This window comes from Strigops habroptila, chromosome 4 (genome assembly GCF_004027225.2).
Source record: "Strigops habroptila isolate Jane chromosome 4, bStrHab1.2.pri, whole genome shotgun sequence".
In the NCBI taxonomy this organism is placed as follows: Eukaryota; Metazoa; Chordata; class Aves; order Psittaciformes; family Psittacidae; genus Strigops; species Strigops habroptila.
Window position 1 is genome coordinate 57,328,636 of NC_046358.1, and position 15,229 is coordinate 57,343,864.

General features: G+C 41.2%; 1 protein-coding gene across 10 annotated transcripts in view; it reads right to left on the reverse strand.

The window, feature by feature from the left end:
* Positions 1 to 14,768, reverse strand: part of GALNT18 (polypeptide N-acetylgalactosaminyltransferase 18) — a 231,306-nt gene extending 216,538 nt beyond the window's left edge. For 7 of the 10 annotated variants that reach the window (XR_003991255.1, XR_003991253.1, XR_003991254.1 and 4 more), the window contains exon 1: positions 14,100 to 14,758. Coding sequence is in view for 7 of the 10 variants with exons in the window: in XM_030484931.1 (XP_030340791.1) it covers positions 14,100 to 14,334 (235 nt within the window). In the remaining 3 variants the exon portion in view is untranslated. Of the gene's footprint in view, positions 1 to 14,099 lie in introns of all 10 variants that reach the window. The other 3 variants (XM_030484926.1, XM_030484929.1, XM_030484930.1) reach the window with 3 other exon arrangements.
* Between the last annotated feature and the right edge of the window lie 461 nt (positions 14,769 to 15,229).

The window sequence follows — 15,229 nt, forward strand, 5'->3', positions numbered from 1 at the left end:
AAACACATCATGACAATCAAGAGCCAATTTAAAACATATATATAAATAAACAAAGGCATTCAAGAAGTTGCATACACCAAACAACTGAGAAAACAACCTGCATGCAGAGCTTGGAGTATTTTTTGTAAGAAGTCTACATGTAGCTTCAAGACTCAGGGATTCAATAAATGGTATTCTTCAGGAAGCAGAAAGGAAGTTATGTTGGAGAAACTACATGCTTTCAGACTTCTGGAAAATGAGTTATAACAAGAACATAAGGAGTCTAACCTTACCTTCAAACACACAAGAAACAGCAGTTTAAATTTTTAACTAAAACCACAAATAATGCACATTCTGAGCTTAATCTGCACAACTGCGAAGAACCATATACACATAAGCCAGTGTGTGACAATATTACAGTAAATTCAACTATTTTGTTGATGCGTGCACAAGTCCATCCTCCGTAAAGGTAGGAAGGGGAGAGGGGCAACTGCACTAACTGGCACACAGAGTAAGCTCCAGACGAGCCCATCTCCACCTGCCCTTTTCTCCCTTTCAAGAATACAAGCAAGTCTGGTTAAGCAGCACACAGTTACTCTGCCTGGCAAAGAAGAGTAGACTAAGTAAGAGGGGGCAGACATTTTTGTTACAAAAGCTTCAGAGTACTTAGACATTTTTTACAGCCAGAGAACCTACCAAAAAAAGACCCTATCTATACATACAGCCTGTTTGTTCTATGCATAGAAACTGTGAACTGAACAGGGACTTAGCTATCTTGGAAGAAGGAAAACTCAAATCTGAAGGTAATCCTAAAGAAAGAAAATATGTTGAAGAAGTAAAATTAACTTGAACACAAGGTTTACAAAAAGACACTCTACTAGAAGTCAATACTGTGGCAAGATCACTGTCCCTTTGATGAGGTTCTTCCAGAGGAGCCTCCAGTCTCATGGGGGAAGTCCGACACAACTGGCAAGGGTTAATCATTACTTCTGGGTTCTTTCCCTTTTTTTCCAAAGAGATAGGCAGCATGGGAACTCTACATGTTCATAAGAGACACCCCATGACTGAACTTACCTCTTCCTACCCACTTTTATGCAAAGCCCACTAACTGAAAACTCCTAACTTACTATGAATGTTTAAAGAGCAGGGTTAATACAGAGGTAAAAATAAAAAGGAAGTCACCATGCTCTTCACTGGGCCATAAGCACATCCTGCCACATGGCATTGTTGCAGTGTTTTAAGCTACTTAAATGTCAATCCAAATTGTAATTGCCATTTTAGTTTATATTTTGGATTTGGAGCTGCTAAGGCAAGTTCTAACACTGCTAGACATGAGATACCTTGAAAACATACTGAGCACAGTGCTGGGAAAAGTTATGCTGCCAAAACACCATGCTCAGGTCTCAATTTTCCTAAAGGTAAATATCACGATCGATACTTCCATTTGTCCTCATAAGGAGAATATACAACTTCTCCTTGGGAAGTCTGAACTGAAAGATGCGAAATTTAAATGTGAAGTTTCTTCACAGCCAGGGCCTTCTGCTCCTGGTATTCCTCACACTGTCTGAGGTGACTGCAAGTTCCAGACACTGCAGGAAAGGGGTTGTAACAATAGCATTAAAGCCATGCCAGAATTGTTGAATATCCCATCAGTTTACCTCAGGAGGGCTAAACTCCATCTCACTGCTTTCACTGTTCTCTGCAGTTAAGTGGGAATGACTCAAGCACTGTATTTATACAGGTGTGCAGTTCAGTGAGAAGAAACACCACACAAAGAGGGAGGGAGCTTTTGTTTACCTTCCTTCCTAAGAAGCAACAAAAACCTACAGTTTATCATGTTCAAATTTGAGTCTTAAGAAAATTATTAAGCTTCATATATTTCATGTAATGAAGAAGGGGACGAGTATGACTTCATCAAATTACCTCTTTTTTTTTTTTTTATCTAAAAGACACAGCTACTTATTCTGACGAAATAAGTAGGACTTCTCGAGTTTATTTTAAATTCAATGAAAAAGGTGGTTTTTTTTTCCCCACCCTGTGTTGAACTGGCCCTTGGAGGTAAATTGCTTGAATAACCCCTGCTTGTTGGATGATAATTGAATGAGCTTCAGGAATTTTGCCAGTTCCAGGTGTTGAGAAGTTGGAAGAAAATAACGTCTGTTCTCATCAAAACCAGAAAGGCAAATTCAAAGTCACTCTTAATAAATTTGTAGTACGAACATTAAAAAAAGAGTAAAGAGATACACTGTTTTTTTACAAAAGGAAGAATATGCTTTTTTATTAGCTTAATGTAGCAAAGCTAAGCTGCTACATCCTACATGGTTATTTTTCTGTCATACCTTGCACTGTCATAATTTGCCATTGCAGCTAAAACTGTCACATTCTCTGCACCATATTCATTGTAAAAACAGGCAGACAGTTAGATGGCTACACACTGACAGGCAAGAACAGCCTGGCTAGCTAGGTGCCTGTAATTTGACACGGTATTTCACATAACCCCTTTAATAATTACTTTTATACTTGTGGATACTTTGATTCTTCTTTCCCATCCCCTTCTCTGTGCTTCAGACCCAGTTGCTTACACAGTGATACAAGAAAAGCAACTGCATAGATTTAAGACAAGTAAGAGGCACCCTTCTTGATCCCGACGCAGCCTGTGGGTATCCAGGACAGAATTCTGAGGCAGCAGAGGTGACAGAGAAAATGAGTTATTGCTTTTTATACTGTTCTGCACAGATCGCTCCACTCACTTCCCAGTCCCAAAGTACCTCAGCTGTATGAATTACTGCAGCACAGCGATGACAGCAATTTATGCGAGTCCAACAGAGAAAAGAATTTAGAGCAACAACTTTGAGTATATTCACACTGACTGAGAACTCAGTTCAAGGACCTTCTGTTATGCGGAAAGAATGAAATCCAAAAAAAGTAACATAATATCTATCAGTATCTTAAAGTTTTTCATGTAAGGGAAAGCAGCCGCTACCAGGAATTCCTTGTTCTCACTTTTACGTAAAGACCTCCTATCTTTTTAGCAGCAGAAAGGGTGAAAATGCACAGGACTTGCACAGATGGCTTTACTATTTAAAGTTTGTCTTAACTGCATAGTTAATATAGTTATCCAATTGCTGGAGAAGCAAATATCCAGAATTATCTTCCATTCCACACACAGTATTGAATAATACTTCCTTCCTGTACCTTCTTTCCCGAGGGCAGTTAATTGACACTTTATGGAAGTTACATGGCATTCCTACCTGGAAAACCACTCACAAAAGCTAGGTTAAATGCAGAAGCTCTTTGTCTTAACACGCCAAGAAATTTATTGTTGTCCCAACACTGCAAACACACTTGGAGTTCTTATTCGTATAAGCATGTTCTCCATTTCAGCACCTAAAAGCTGCTCACTCAAAGATACTAATAAAGTGAAATCAGAAAATAATTGCTGAGTACAAGAAAGTATAATTAAAAAAACAAAACAAAACAAAACAAAAAAAACCCAAAAAAAATCCCTCTCATGCTCATGCCAGTTTATATTTCCACCTCATTGTACTAACAAAACTGGGGGGGATGGGCTTTACTCTATAACCTACTCTTGCGTCCACAGAGCTAGTGACTGCCATCAGCATGTTTCACTACTGGCAGCAGCACACAGAGTACTTTGGGCTGAATGGCTGATTAGCCATCAATTCCTGTGTAACTGATACAGGTGGTAAACATGCAGCCACGTGAGACAGCATTTGTAATGATACTGTTGTGCTAATCAGCTGGTATTTTTGTGCTTTTTTGCCACAGTGAGTGTTCCTTTCTCCACGGTATGAACACAATACCAGTATTGGACCAGGTACTGAAACCTTTTGCCGGATTATAAAAGAAGCTTTTGTTTTCCTCTTCATCTCAAAACACAAACAGGAACATTCTTTGAAGTATATTTAGAAATCATTTTTTTTTATGTTAATTTTCAGGAATGTTGCCAGTCTGTTTTTAGCAGATGGTTTGCTATTTAATAGTCTCTAGGCAAGGCAGAAAAGCTTTAATCAATACAATCAAAAGAAATGTTGAGAAATTACATGCAATTTTACAAAATCAAAGGCATTTCCTACACATTGTCAAGCAGACAAAAACATATTGACATGGTGTGACTGCAAGGAGCCAAGGAATGTTTCACACATTATGACATTCAATTACGTGTTTTCAAGTCTCCAGGCCTCCTCATAACAAGGAACTTTACTCTTTTTCAAATTTAAAAATACTCCAACAGCACCTTATTCCTTAATTACGAAAACAGGATCCAGGCCTGAACGACTAAAAAAATCTACCCTCAAGAGCTAGAAGTTGTAACGCAGAAAGCTTTTCCTTTGCTTACTTCTTCAAATAAGAAATCACTCTATGACCCCTTCACTCTATGACCCAGTATTCTACCTGCTCCTCCAGCAGTCAATCATCCTGAAAACTGTCTCCACTAATAAGTGATGAAATGTGCAGGGCTCACTCTAGCCATCAGCTATTACTCAATTACTGGAGAATGCACTAACAACTGTCTGAAAACCTGATTCTAACACACTTCAGGCAATACTTCTGCCCTTTGTATTTCCAGACTGCACGAGTCTATTCCTGTTGCCACCATCCTGAGATATTATGCAAACATGCTCCCATTTGCTCTGATCAAGTTCTTGCTTCAGTGGCTGCATTATCATTTACAAACTCTTCCACATCAGGCCGTGCCAGGCAATGGCGAAAAGACCCTTCCCACCTTCAAGACAAGACATGGATCCTTAGTGTAACCATCAAAAACACATACATACATTTGTATAGCAAGATACTACTATAATACAGATATTTTTTATATATCTTAAATATTTGTATATATATTTCCATATTCATTTACATGCAAAATTTTTCTCAGTATTTAATGAAAATAGACTAGAATTAGCACTATGAAAATGCTTTTAAACTATTTTCATGTCAGAAAGACAAGCTGAAAAACTCATGTATGTTGACAGAATTGCATTTATATGAAATATAATAATAAATCAATGAGATTAAAATGTTTCTATACCAAAAGCATTCCTGTTACAATGCCTGTGTTTAGAGCAATGAAAGCTGCTGGTTGGAATGATCTATCCAAACAGGTTTTCTGTTGTCATTTTGCTACTGCTCTTTCTGGCCTTGCTGCTTGTGGGGCATCAATTCAGTGGATTTCCTGGATTTATGTACAGCTTTAAACATTCCTTTGGAACTTGCAGGAGTTTTTTTATTGTTGGTTTGCTTGTTTTATGTCAAACAGTTTGAAATTCATTTTAAATTTATATGACTTTACAAGCATGTGAAAATATTAGCTAAACACAAACTTGAAACACCTCATTTAATGACATCTAAGTTTAATGATGTCATCAGACTTTATGGCTGACATCATGCTGTAAAGTCACACAGTACTAACTCTACCACCTCCTGAAAAACCAAGATCAAAACCACAACACATGATTATAATCTTGGAGACTAACAGTAACGAAATATGCTTATGATATTCTGACTGTATGCAAGCCAAATGCTTCTTACTTCAGTGAAGATACTACACTTTTTAAAAGATCTATATAAACTAAATCAAATAAATCTAAGTCTTGTGTTTGTGACTGCTAGATTCGGTTTTAATTAGTAAGATATATTTGTAATAACCTACTAAATGTGAAACTGGTTTTGAGAGCAACAAGAAAGTGAAAGGCTTTCAGATAGAACCAGAAACGGTGCACTGCTTCCTTTCACTGCATAGAAAAAAAAACTCAGTAGCGCTACTTTCACCAGTTTCAGTGACACCAGCGGCAACTCAATAGTTTCCATTCAATAATTGTAGTTTCATGTTAATTAAAAAGAGATAAAACATTCAGGCATGCTTATACAGTCTTTAGCTTTTTTTGTACGTCTTTACTCCCTGACACTCTTCATCCTGCAAATTGTTACACATGCAATGAACACGTCTTCTAATCAGAAATACCATAGCAATTACAGCATAGTACTCCCCCACCCTTCACTTGAGCAACTTAAAATATTCCTGTTAGCACAAGTAGAAGAGGGAAATGCTGGCATCATATGATCATGCAATACACAGCTGGTAAAATTATAAATACCTCAGAGAGACACAAACAAATAGAATAAAGTTATTTTAAAAACTATTCTCTGCTTTCTTCTCTTTATTCTATGCATGGAGAAATCCCTAAAGGTGTTTTCTCTAACCATAACTTTATTGCAATGATAATCCTGTAATGGATGGGTACAGACTCACAGAGTCTACTGTGCTGGAAAAGTTTATCTGTCAGTTTTTCTTTTACCTACAGCATGCCAAACTTGCTGTAGTTAAAAGAAAAACTGGTAAGTTTGGCAAGTCATGACTCGATGCAGAAAGAAAAGCTTCAAAGGAATTTGAATCCACCATGAAAGCAGGCATAGGTAATTCACTGCATTAGCTGGATGATCCACGAAATAGATCTCTACCTAGATCCAGATTACATATGGGCAAATAACGCCATCTAAAAATCTATATTATCTCCCTAAAATGAAGACTAGAATGACCGTCTCTCTACAAAGAAAAAAAAAAAAAAGCAGAACTACTATCTCTTTTTCTTATATTCTTCAGAAAGCTGCTTATAGAAATCCTCTTTTCTCAGAGATCACCTGTGACAGCTCTAATAAAAGGAAGACTCAAACATTCACATTTAAAATAAGGGTTTAGATTTAGGAGGCAGGAACTGGCAAAAGCAAAACCTCAACAGGATTTCTACACCCCTGCCGATGTTACTGATACAAGGTCACTAAGATCATGAAGATACAAGCAGAGAATTAGGCAATTATTTGGTATGGAAGATGTGCTAATTATAACATGCATGTGAGAGATATCTGATCTCATACTTCAGAGCTGTCAGTCTCAAATCCGTATCAGTGAGGCCAAGATCTACGGTGGAGAACCGATGTGGCTACTACATGACACTGCAATGTTTGCCTACTGCAGGATTCACACACTCTGGGCTACTACTAATGGGAGAAGAGAAACCTTCTATGTGATTGATGAGAGCAAGCCCGACAGTGAGTCAAACCTGCCCCCAACAGTCTGTATAAACTTGGCCCTATCAATTCGCTATATCCTCCTCTTCTGCCCAGCTCCTGCAGATCTTATCCATGGAGACTAAGATCTCCAAATCAAGGGTTCCACTACACATTTGTACAGTACAGATCACTGTGGCTAGCTGCCACAGTGCTACTGTCACAGAAACCATAAATTTTTAAAAATCATATAGTTTAAGTAGATAATATAGTAAGAATCCATTAGGGACTTGAGAAGACACATGCTGGGATTTTAAAGGCACAGAATTTCAGGGTAGCAACTTGGACCTTCCATCTCCGTATTATATAAAAGAAATTAGAATATTCTCATTTGTCCATTTTCAAAGCCAAGGAGAGGAGGTGCCGGAGAGCTGCAATGATTACGGTCATGGTTTTAGCTCCTGAAAATCTCTGCCTTTGCCTCAGGAAACTCAGGACATCATGTTAAAATAGCACCTTGGTTACAAAACACCAATTGAGCAGAGAAAATTTACAAAGAAAACAGAAACAATGTTGTTATGCAGAGAGCACATTTGCACACCTCTCAAAACATAATCTTGAACTCAATGTACAATAACACTCCTGCATTTATTTCAGAAACACAGACAGTGTACCTTGTGTACAGATACAGCCATCTTTTTCTGACATGGTAAACAAGAACAGACCTATCACATCATACGGTGATCTCAGCACCAGGCTCCTCTGAGCAAAGGTTCTTTTGAGTTTTAGACCCTGAAAGAAGCCACACCTCCCATTGCTCTCTTTGCTTGCCTTTGTATGCACAACAGTTGACGAGCAGATCATAATCGACCCCAGGCCATAGTATGCCTGAGCGGAAGAATGTTTTTTCACATTGGACTGCAAAAGCAGGTATTGCCATGAGAGAGCATGACACTGGGACCAAGCTGATCTCACATATAATACACAATTCCCAGCACCTATGTATAGAGCTTGGTTTATGTTTCTTTTCATATGTATTTACCTCTATTTTGGTCGTGTAGATCAGATCACTCATTAGTACTAAAATGGACACAACTGTCTAGCAGAAAATGAAAAGCCCGAAGTTTGCATCTCTGCACAGCTTTAGGCTGCTTACAACAACCTGAGCAACATTTCCCAAAGTGACACCAAGCAGCAGAAATGCAGCACTGAGAGGTGTCCAGACCCATAAGCAGAACAGTTATCTCCATCTCTGCACAACACATGAATCATCTGCTCAAAGACTGTAACACACAATCTGCTCATTCCACTGAAGCTGTGCCATTATACAAAGATAACAAATGTCAAATAAAATGAACTTTTTCACAGAAAAGAGGCGAAATTATCTAGCTTAGCAATAAGAGAACTTGTGAAGGGCAGAGAAGTCACAGTTTCCAGCCTCTGCTCCCAATTCATTTTTAAACCTTTTGTTAAAGACTTTCATGTGAACTACAGAGATTGTCTAGATTGAAGGAAACAGAATCCAGGTCAATTTGCTTCCCAACTACAAAGCCACCATTCACTCTCACTTCATAGAAAAAAAACTTTTCTTGTTTCTGGCTCAAAAGACACAATCTCAAGAAAAAATAGCTACTGGCACGCTATTCCCATTGTATAAACCTGAAGAATTACTAGAGAGCAATCGAGCTGACAACGGAGGGGGGGAAGAGGAGGAGAAAAAAAAAATAAAAAAATTAAAATTCATGAAAGGAATCATTCAATCTCCAGGAATAAAATACAGTTACCTTAGTAAGGCCAGACTACCACTCTTGAGTTTTGGCCACTGCAGCCTAACCATAGCAACATAAATCCTCAGCGGAAGAACCACCAGGAAACAACATCATTAGAAGAGAAGTTAAGATTTTAAAAGCAAAAAAAGTTAACCTTAATACTAGTAATAATAAATTCACAAGTTGTAGTCAACATAACAAACATCATTATGTCTTCAGTAGATGGTCCTTGAAGTACCTGCACCTCCAGCAATGCTTGAAAATCTACAGCAATTTAAGCCTTCTAGCTGAAATCACTGTATTAAGGCTGTCTGTAGTACACCCATTTCTAAGCATGGATGAACACAAAAGTTAAATTCAAATTAATCTGCACTGACATGCAGCAATCTAGAATGACTTGAGAAGTCACAGCCTAAAGAGAAAAAATAATGGGATTAATCCTGCATGTCTTACATATCCAAGTAGCTCCTTCTCTTGCAATTAGTTACATTGCAACAGCAGGTCTCTTTGCTTGTACAGAGCCTGTGAATATAGGGCCCTCTGTAGCGGAGCAAGAGCTGTGTTCCCAGGGCTATTGTCTACTGCTGACTTGTTTCTCAATAGAATAAATACACTGCAGCAAGTGATAAACATGCCCAATTGCTTTTGAGCTTGAGGGAAATAATCTGGGAGAATTTAACAATCAATTATTCCCAAAAGGAAAGTACCACAAGAGTAAGAGACATGGTGGAGTGGCCATGTGAATCCTAGCGAGCCTGACTTTGTGGAACCCAGCTAGCTAGCCAGCCTGCAGAGTGTGACTATCACAAACCAGAGGTTTATATACTACATTTCTTCTTCATGTTTGAGATCAATAAATAAATTCTGTCCAAACACAGAATTTACTTACTCAAACCTTTAGATGGCTAAAATTAAGTATTTGGGTTGACATCGTTCCCAAACTCAAAATATGCAATTTCTGAAAGCAAACTCCACCCTAACACCTGTTGCAAGACACAGGGAATGAATCACACACAGGAGATCTCCCTCCCCCAACTGACCACACAGCGTGATTAGATATCCAGCTATGGGATAGCTACCGTAACTTAAGTGAATGCACAGAGCGAATCATTCCAAGAAGCAGGCTGAGAGATAACACATATATCTCCTCTCTTACAAATTTCCCAAATTAGTCCACACAGTGACCAACCATTTATGACTACAGAGGCAGTAGCTTGCAAAGATGAGGGACCAAAGTCCTAGTATAGATGTCTTAGTAGTCATCCATTGATCTTAACTAAGAATTCAACTGGTCCAGAAATGAACTGTGTGTTTACAACTTTAACTTACATCTACTCCATCTATTAACTGCATGTAATTTATTATTTCTGTTTAGGTCCCAAGGGGACCGGGGGAATCAAGTTCATTTCATAGACTACATAGTCCATAATATTTTAAAATATTGCTGGAATGCAAATATCATCTGACTAAAACTAGGTAAGCCGAAAAATACTAAAATGCCATTGCATAGTAAGACAGATTGCCATGCATGAGGTGTTTTAAGTGATACCAGCTTACCCATAGCACAGCTTTTCAAGAAAAAGGCTCAACTCATCACCTATGACAGCCGAAAGCTACGCTGCAGAAAACAATAAATTGCTCCCTTCTTGCTAGTGTTTGTGTCTTGGCACTGTTACAAACTAAGTAACTAAGAGTAGCCTCCTTGCTCACATGATCTTCCAACTGCACATGCAACTCAGGGCAGTTTTGTAGTGACAGAGCCAACGCACAGTGCGTTATTAAGATGAACGATGTGTTGTGATCTGTCTGAAGCACTCTTGTATTGATTTGAATAAAATGAGAGTGTTTGGGGTTTTCTGAACCAGTGTGTGCCTTGTGAACTCAACAGAACATACTGTTCACGCACATAATTTATCTCAACAAATACTCCCTCTTGTTTGCAAACTCAAAAGAAAGTGGAAATTAAGTTTCTCTCAGGAAGGTGCCTGCTAGACATATGCCTCCTACTAAAGATTTGGGGTGGGGAGAATCTCTTTAGTACTAGTCAGATAGCATTCAGATGTTAACACCATGCCAGTCACCACAACACACTGCCACAGAAAAGCATGCAGGTCATCATCACTGTAAAAAGGTACAATGATTATACTAAAACCGTCCTGCAAATGGTGACAGGCCAGAAGCCAAGAATTCACGATTCCCAGGCTTTAAGCTCAAGATCCAGCACCATGCTTCCACTACACAAAATATTTCTTTCTGTGGTCCATAGTGCCCATCTAGACTGCAGTGCTGCCAATCCTGCCCCGAACTGCCTACCACAGAAGTCACTATACAGATGCAGACTCTTGTGCAGCACACCCATAGATAAAACAACCTAAATTAATACATGAGGAAAGAAGGAAGCAGAGAAGTACCACACAGCCAGAGCAGGCACACATGCTCTTATTCCATTTCCAGCACCCAGAAGATTATCCTTCAACATTTGCAGAAGTGGGAACACACACCAAAGGGAGATGTGCAATATGGCAGATACATACTTGTGCATTCAAGCTTTTCCATTGTTGGCCAATACCAGTACCAATACTTACCTTTCAACACTGTTCTTTCCAAATACAAGCCATGCATACTTTCATTCTCTCTGAACTTCTCTTATGTGGAAATCTCTTTTCAATCTGATAGTTTTCTTGCTATGAAAATGTCTTTTCAAAAATACATACTTTGAAAAGCCTCTAATATGAAAGCACCTCTTATTCCTTCTCATTTCCAGGACATTTGATAAAACACTACAAGACTGCAATTTATATGCTAAAGGAATTCCCAGATGGCATCTCATCAAACAATTCAATGAGAAAACAAATTAAAACTAAATATTAGCGTAATCCCATGTGTAAAATACAGCAGTTCTTACTCTCTGGTATTTGCAGGATATCTATGGAATGCAATTCTATTACCCATGCTAATTTCATGCCTGTTTAGCACTGCAGAACATTTGAGCTATTGACACCTCTCTCCAACATAAAGAAGTGGTCCAAGGAAAAGTTTAATAGCAAACTACAGGTAACCCTTAGAACTTTGGCCAGAACCATTATGGCAACTGGCTTACCAGATTTGTGGCAATGAATCTCAAACTTATAATTTCTTAAAACTGACTTTCAAGCTCTTCCCAATCCCATCCAGCTTGGGATATTCCTTCCAAAGACTTCAAATGAGTTTTGCACCATGACGAGAATACACAGCATCTCACAGTGCTAAGATTAAACTAACATCTTATTCAGCAATCTCTGACACAGAAATTCCTTGTGAGCTCCACTTACTACAATTTGGCAAGTAAAAGCATGGAAAATCTACTTTGGGATCATTATTTGATAAATAATTATTTATTTATCTTTAAAAGTGGTTTCAGTAAGGGATGAGAACTTTGTAAAGTTTATTTTTTTCCCTAAATACATTTTAGTACTTATTAGCGAACTGTTCACTTAATTATTTTTAGAAGACTTCAGCTTTCATACAGATGTTATTCAAGGAAAACATCTTCTGGTTTGGTTTATGCATAGTCACAAAAAGTTTATGCTCTAATCCATGCTGTACTCTCCTCTGATTTAAGTATACCTTTCTCTGCTACTCCGAGAAAAGAACCGCTGACCAAAGGAACACGCCGACAGGGACATTGTTATTTGCCTTGAAAAAAGGAGTACTTGAACTTCACATCAACAAACCCAAAGGAGTTACGCTCCATCCTCATACGGAAAGTCAATCAACTTCACATATCTAACTCTTAACAGCGCCTTTTGAAAAATCCTTGCCTTCATACATGCTTCCACAGTGCACTCCACTGGCACACAGACAAGAACATATTTCCTTCTTAAAATCTATTTCAAGAATCAAGAAAAACTTAAGGACTGCAGGGGAGAACTTCAAATTTGCAGGAGCTCCTGTAACTCATCCTCCACGAAAAAAGAAAAAAAAGAAAAGTAGTATTTTACTCATTTACCTAAGAAGACAAGACTATCTGAGAAATGGAGGCATATGCAAACTGAATGCTCAGTGTCATATTTTAAAAAAATATTAATACAAGTCACAGGAAAGTAGCTGGGCTTTAATAGTGCTGCAAATTTATGAGTATTGACAAGCTGCGGATGCCAAATTCACATGGGATCAGCCTTCCTTCATACTCTCAGAAGACCAGTTGGCCAAAGCTGCCTGGAAGCGAGATTTTTTTTGCTCTGGTGATAGGTATCCATCACCAGAAGGTTTGCTCTCCCTTTTCAGATTTAGGAGACTAGAACTGGGATTTGAACATTCAGTAGAGGTTATGCAGAGCCAGAGGATGATGGTCCCTCTAGATTTTGCGAGGTTTGAGGGTAGAACCTTCCCCCACCCTCAGCCTCCTTACTACCCAACCCACTTAGCAGACTGATGGAATGACTGCATGATGCTACACCAGTGATGAAAATATAAAGGAAGTCACCAAAATCACCCAGCAAAGTCATGCAAAATCCCAAACTCCCAGGAAGTAATCATATTCTCCCCCAACACTTATCCACTTCAACCCTTTTCCCACAGCTCCGTTAAAAGGAGACCAAATTAAAAAAGGCATTACACAAACGAGAGATTGCCCCAGTTATAATCCCAAGTGGCTCCCAGCACTACAGCAGCACTAAGGGAAAACCTTAAGCACACCCGGACAGCACACAGACTCGCAGCACGGATTAGCACAGTCAGGTTTACAGGGGGAGGAGAACAAAAACGCCCCTCACAGCAACCCATTTTGGAAAAGAAAGACAACAAATACAAAACAAGGCCGGTAACAGTAAGACGCCCTCCACGCGGACCCCCTACTTCAGCAAAACACAGCTAGGCACGGAGCTGGGGTCAGGTTTACTACAGCACCAGGCCGAGCCCAGCCCGGCGCCCGGCTGCTCGGTGGGGGCGGGCCGGGCCGCCCCGGAGCCCTCCGCCGCCCGGCTCGCCCCGGCACCGAGCCCCGGCGCCCGCGGACCCCTCTCCTCCGCGGGGCACGACGGACACGCGACTTCCCGCCCCGTGCCAAGGCCGCCCCGGGAGGAGGAGGAGAAGGAGGGAGGGGAGCGGGGCAGGTTGTCACCCCCCGCCGCCCCTCTCGCCAGGCACCGGGAAGGGACCGCCGGGATTCACACACGCACCGCAGCCTCCCCGCAGACCCCGGCTCTTCCGGGCTGAAGCATGGCTCTCCCCGGCCGGGACTGAAAAGTCAGCCGTACACACAGCAAACGCGGTGGGGGAGCGATGGAGACGGCAAGCGGCGTGCTGTGGAGGGGAGGGAAAGCAAGCGGGGTAAAGTGGTACCTTGGATGTGCTGCTTGATGACATTTTCCAAATGGTCCAGCCTTTCTATAATCCTTAAAGTGTCCCCTTTGTCTTCCTCTAACTTTTTTTCTGAGATCGGCTCCTGCACTTTCACATAAACACTGGCAATGTAGTTGGTGACCCAGCCCACGTACAGCAGGCAGACGATGTTAGTCATTCCACTCAAAATCACGCAAGTGGACACTAAAGTTTTGGTTTTCCTGGTGCACACCATCCTGAGATCCCTCCATATAGCTCCAAAATCCTGTGATCCAGAAAACAAAAATAAACTGCGATGAAAATAAATCCTTTCCCCGAAACGGAGACCACTCGGAAGTCAGTAAATTTCCATGCAAAAAGTTCTCTAATCCACAGAATAAAAATATTTGTCGCCTACCTAGAAGGAGAGATGGGGGTAGGGAGGGCTGATAATTAGAATCCTGGGCTTTAGGACATTAAAATAGCTGAAACTTTGCAAGAGCCGCGCCGGCAGCAGCGCAGCACGGCGCCCCGCTGCCTTCAGGCGCCGCCTCCCGCCGCGGGCATCAGGGCCGCGGGCAGCGCGGAGTCCGAGTACCGCAAACTTTGCTCCCCACGCCGCCGCCACCGCTGCCCATCGCGGCCGGGCAGCGCTCCGCAGTCAGACTCGGGAGCAGGCAGCCGGCGGGCGGGGCTGCTCGGCCGCGGACTGACAGCGCGCTCCGCCAATGGGCGGCCCGCTCCGGCTGCTGCCAGCGCCGTATGGCCGGCGGGGGCCGCGCGGGGAGGGGCTACCGCGGGGCCCACCTGCTCCTCGCGCGCACACTTCCCTCCCTCCCTGCCTATTCCCATAGCGGGCTGGAAAGAATTTCCAGCCTGGATGGGAAGAAGCAGGAGCTGGTTCCCGGTTGCTGTCGGGAGCACGCTCTGCTGCACGGCTGGGGAGTGCAGCCGGTATCGTTAAAATAGATGCTCACGCGGAAAGTCATCCATTTGCCTGGAGAGGTGAACGCGGAGACGTGCCTTTGGCTTAACGGAGTCAGCGACCACCTCCTACTACAAGGCGCTTGTCTTTTAGCCTGCTGGTGTGCCCCCACCCCGCTGCTGGGAGGTTATTTCTGAAGAGCCGGTTGTCGCTTACATCCACCCCA